This window comes from Arachis stenosperma, chromosome 7, assembly GCF_014773155.1.
Source record: "Arachis stenosperma cultivar V10309 chromosome 7, arast.V10309.gnm1.PFL2, whole genome shotgun sequence".
NCBI lineage: Eukaryota > Viridiplantae > Streptophyta > Magnoliopsida > Fabales > Fabaceae > Arachis > Arachis stenosperma.
In genome coordinates this window covers 60,157,011-60,161,464 of record NC_080383.1, presented here as the reverse complement: position 1 = coordinate 60,161,464, position 4,454 = coordinate 60,157,011, and the positions used below count along the sequence as shown (strand labels likewise).

Genomic DNA, 4,454 nt, shown 5'->3' with positions numbered 1-4,454 from the left:
AGATTTTTGCACGAGTCAAATAGAAAAACACAAGCATTACTTTTTCTAAAAATTTAACATTTCCAAAGCCTTTAACATTCTCATTCCCATTCTTTGATTACCTTCATAGATCTCTAAACCTCTTTCGGTCCAAGCAATTCTCTCTTTATTGTTTGTTTGCTCTACTTCAAGATTCACAATCCTCTTGCCAAGGTTTGATCGATCTAATTAGAGATTCAATTAGATGTTTCTTATTCAATCCGTTAATCCTCGTGGGAATGATATCCACTCACTATGATATTAGTTGATGCGATTTAGTACACTTGCCAATTTTTGAGTGTATCAATTTTGCCTCAATAGATTATGATTTTTTTTTCTCTTTGTCGAACTGCTGCTATTGTGCCACATTTGGGATGTTTCTTTTTTTTTTTTGCCTTCATCAAACTTTCTTTCAATATTTATTTACTTCTAAAAATATATTTATTTACTAAAACATATTTGTGTTAGAAAAAAATTAGGAATTAAGATATTATTAAACTAATATATATCATATAATAATGTATTTTTTTCTTATATAATAAATTATACTTATCTTTAAGATATTAATATAATATATTTAATTTAAACTAAATTTATATTAAAATTTTGATATTTTGATATTTCGATGACAAATTTTAATGTTGGAATTTGATATTTAGATATTTCTTTTGTTATTTAACTATTGAATTTGTATTTGGATGAGATTATAATATTTTAGTTGATGTAATATTTTTGAGATAATATTCAATATGGTCCCTCAACATGTGATTCAATTTAGTTTCTAAAATTTCAATTGCCTATATTTAGTCCTCAAACTTTGTGAATGTGACTCATGTTAGTCCTTGGGATCATTTTCGACGCACAAACATTAACAGAATGCTAACATAGAAGTCGGATACCACGTTGAACTCTGTAAAACAACGATATTTTTGTTTTGGCACTCAAATAACAAAAAAAAAAATATCGTCAATGGTATTTATTGAAATTTTTTCTCCAAATGCAAGTGATCTGGTGTCATTTTTGGACTATTTGAGCGCGAAAACCAACACGACATTGTTTTACAAGTTTCAACATGGCATTTGGTTATCTATGTTAGCACTTCATTAACGTTTTTATGCCATAAATTGTTTGAATGACTAATGTGAGTCACGGTATCATAGTTTGGGCATTGAAGAAAAACAATTAAAATTTCAAAAACTAAATTAAGACTGTATGTAAGTTTAGAGACTAAATTTAATATTAATTCAATATTTTTATTTTGGATGATATTTAAAAATTCATATTAAACTATAATTATATTTTAGTATATTTATTTATATTTTATTTATTATTTTAATATAAAATGATTATTTTGATTAAACTGTGATTAAATCAGTTAAACAAATAAATTAATAATTAAAAAGATTAATGATCGGTTCGGTTTTTAAAACCTTCCTCTGAACCAAACCAAACGCACCAAACCCATTGATGCCTCTTAAAACTAGAGGACCCCTCATCTTATTATTAATTGTTGGCTTCCTCAGATACAATCTTGTGCAATGGCCATGGCCAAGGCTAAGCTTGTCTCTGTTCTGCTTCTGGCACTACTCATTGCCATTTCCGCGATCTCAGCTAAGGTTAGAAGTTATTACTAGTCCCTATACCATCCTAACATAACTCCCGTGAAAATGCATACATATATATATGTTGTCAAGTCGTTATATATATGATCTCTAGCCAGTACTAGTAGCTACTATTTTGTACTATGCAATTCAAGTATATAACATTTTGTTTTAAATCTCCAATTCATATCTCAGCAGGTTATGGCAAAAGAGGCTGCTCAGTATCACTTGAACAGTGTGAGTATATCTCTTCTCTTTTTTGTTGTTTTTTTATCCAAACATTTGATTTGGAAGTTCTTAAAACATATTTAATGCTTTTCTAGTAACTTAATGGCAAGATCAATAAAGAATGCTGCAAATATCGTCTTATATATTTTAATAATTGATTTAATTTACAGGGTAGTTATGGTCCCGGAAGTCTGAAGAGCTACCGTGAGTTACAATCTAATTAATATATTTTTCTTTAAGTAATAATGGTAATTAATGGTTGTTTGATTGCTTGTGAATTTGATTGGATCATCAGAGTGCCCATCTCAATGTGCTAGAAGATGTGGGCAGACACAGTACCACAAGCCATGCATGTTCTTCTGCCAAAAATGTTGTGCTAAGTGCCTTTGTGTTCCTCCTGGCTACTATGGCAACAAGGCTGTCTGCCCCTGCTACAACAACTGGAAGACCAAGCGTGGAGGACCCAAGTGCCCTTGAAAGTTGAAACTATGTCACCTGCACCTGCAGCTATATAATTTTACTTTATACTTATTGCTTGGCTTGCATTAAACTGTACCAAGAAAGAAGTGGAATTATTAGGACTATATGCTCATTTGCTGTGATGTGATTCATTTCATGCTTCATTGCTGAGGCCTTTTTAATTTGTGGGATTGGGATCCCGCTCCTAATCACGATATGAGAAGCCCATTCACCATGATCTCATCTAATCAATCCTCTTTGTCCTTGTCCGGTTCTCGTGTTAAATGGAGTACTGTGCATATGTTAATTTTAGTTTTGATATCACGAATTATGAGACATCTCCTGTGGTTTAAGGGATTTGTAGATCAGTCCTTGATTTTGTTCATGTTTTCTTCACTACTTCCCAATACTAGTTATGCGTATAGGATCTGGCATCTCTCTTAGAAAGTAGTACCATATTGCACAACTACGTCCTTAATTAGAATTTTTACTTTAAACTAATTAATTTCTAAAAAAAATATTAATTAAATTTTTTATGATAACAAACAGTGAATAAATTATATTATATATTTTGTCATTTCATCATATAAAATTCAACAATTTTTAAAACGAAATTTTATTTGATTTGTTAAAATTTATGATAAATATAGAATAATTGATAAGAGTTACAAGTGAAAATTTAGATGAAATGATTTATTCTCTAAAATAACATAATTTTTATATATTCATATATTACAATCAGTGACGAATTTAGAAAATTTTGATAGTGGGGGCAAAAAATATATATATATAATAATAATAATAATAATAATAATAATAATAATTTTTATAATAAAAATATTATGTGTACATAAAAATTAGTTATCAAATTATTTATTAATCATTATGTATTCGTATATAAATATATATATTGTTTAATTTATTTTTAATGTGTATTTCTTATTTCAATATATATACACAGGTAGTTATTTTCGATGTAAATATAACATGATTAGTTTTTATAATATCTAATTTTACAAATTAAAATACTAAAATAATCATTTATAAATAGGATAAAATATATTTTTTATCTTAAAGCTTGATAAAAGTTTCAAAAATATCCCTAAGTTTTATTTTGTTTTAATTTTGTCCCAAAAGTTTTCGATTTGCATCAAATATACCCCTGACGGCTAATTTTTCAAAAAATTTAAGATCAATTCAACAATAATTACATAAGAACAACCCCTCAACACAAGCAAATCAAGCATAATTTTCATGCATCATTGTTATATTGGTCTTAAATTTTTTGAAAATTTAGTTTCCGAGGGTATATTTGATGCAAATTGAAAATTTTTGGGAGAAAATTGAAACAAAATAAAACTTATGGATACTTTTAAAACTTTTGCCAAACTTCAGAGAAAAAAAATATACTTTACCCTTATAAATATCTGTCTTTTTATATAGGATAATGCTACATATTCATATTTTTTTGTTAACCAAATCCAATTAAATTTGTCTAAGACAACAAAAATCAGTTATGACTAATATTATTTTAAGTTTTATTGTTTAACTTGCATGGTTAGACTTAGTTCAAAAAAAGACTTGGATGTGTAGTATTCTTTTACATATATATAAGTAAATACTTATTTAAAAATTTATTTCTTATACAATTAGAAGTTAATTTTTATTGAGATTCATAGTTGAAAAAGTTCTTTCAATTAATGTAATTGTTACAGAAAAAAAATTAAAACTAATATAAAAAAAGATAAATAACACAAATTTCATTTAATTTGAGAATTGATCTTTCTAATGATATCTAATATGAAAATTTTAAATTGTTTATGAAGTACCAAAAATTAAGTAAAAAATTATTGTAGGGTCAAATTTAATAATTTAGTGAGGCAAATAAATATTATTATCATATACTACTCAAAAAAATTTCAAATCGTAGTGGGGGCGATTGCCCCACACTCCAATGTATGCATCCGTCCCTCATTACAATACTACTAGTAGATTGCGGTAGTTCTAGGACCATATTGCGGCCATTTTTAACTACGGATAAACATATTGTGACGGTTAAATATCCGCTGAAAGAATAACACAATATATAGACAACTCTTCTTAAAGAATTAATTAGCTTAAGGTCAAAATTTTTAAAAAATTAATTCT

At 27.3% G+C, this 4,454-nt stretch overlaps 1 protein-coding gene across 1 annotated transcript; it reads left to right on the top strand.

Annotated features, from left to right (window-relative positions):
• The first annotated feature begins 1,556 nt into the window (after positions 1–1,556).
• LOC130939831 (gibberellin-regulated protein 6) lies at positions 1,557–2,536 on the top strand. Its single transcript, XM_057867899.1, has 4 exons — positions 1,557–1,634; positions 1,815–1,856; positions 2,018–2,051; positions 2,143–2,536. The coding sequence occupies exons 1-4, from the start codon at positions 1,557–1,559 to the stop codon at positions 2,322–2,324; spliced, it is 336 nt and encodes a 111-aa protein (XP_057723882.1). The 3' UTR covers positions 2,325–2,536.
• Positions 2,537–4,454: the final 1,918 nt, after the last annotated feature.

Bases quoted from the DNA above. Each gene is read 5' to 3' on its own strand.
- LOC130939831 (XM_057867899.1), top strand. From the start codon at position 1,557: ATGGCCATGGCCAAGGCTAAGCTTGTCTCTGTTCTGCTTCTGGCACTA. The intron at 1,635-1,814 runs GTTAGAAGTTAT...TTCATATCTCAG, and splicing joins TTTCCGCGATCTCAGCTAAG to CAGGTTATGGCAAAAGAGGC. The intron at 1,857-2,017 runs GTGAGTATATCT...TTTAATTTACAG, and splicing joins CTCAGTATCACTTGAACAGT to GGTAGTTATGGTCCCGGAAG.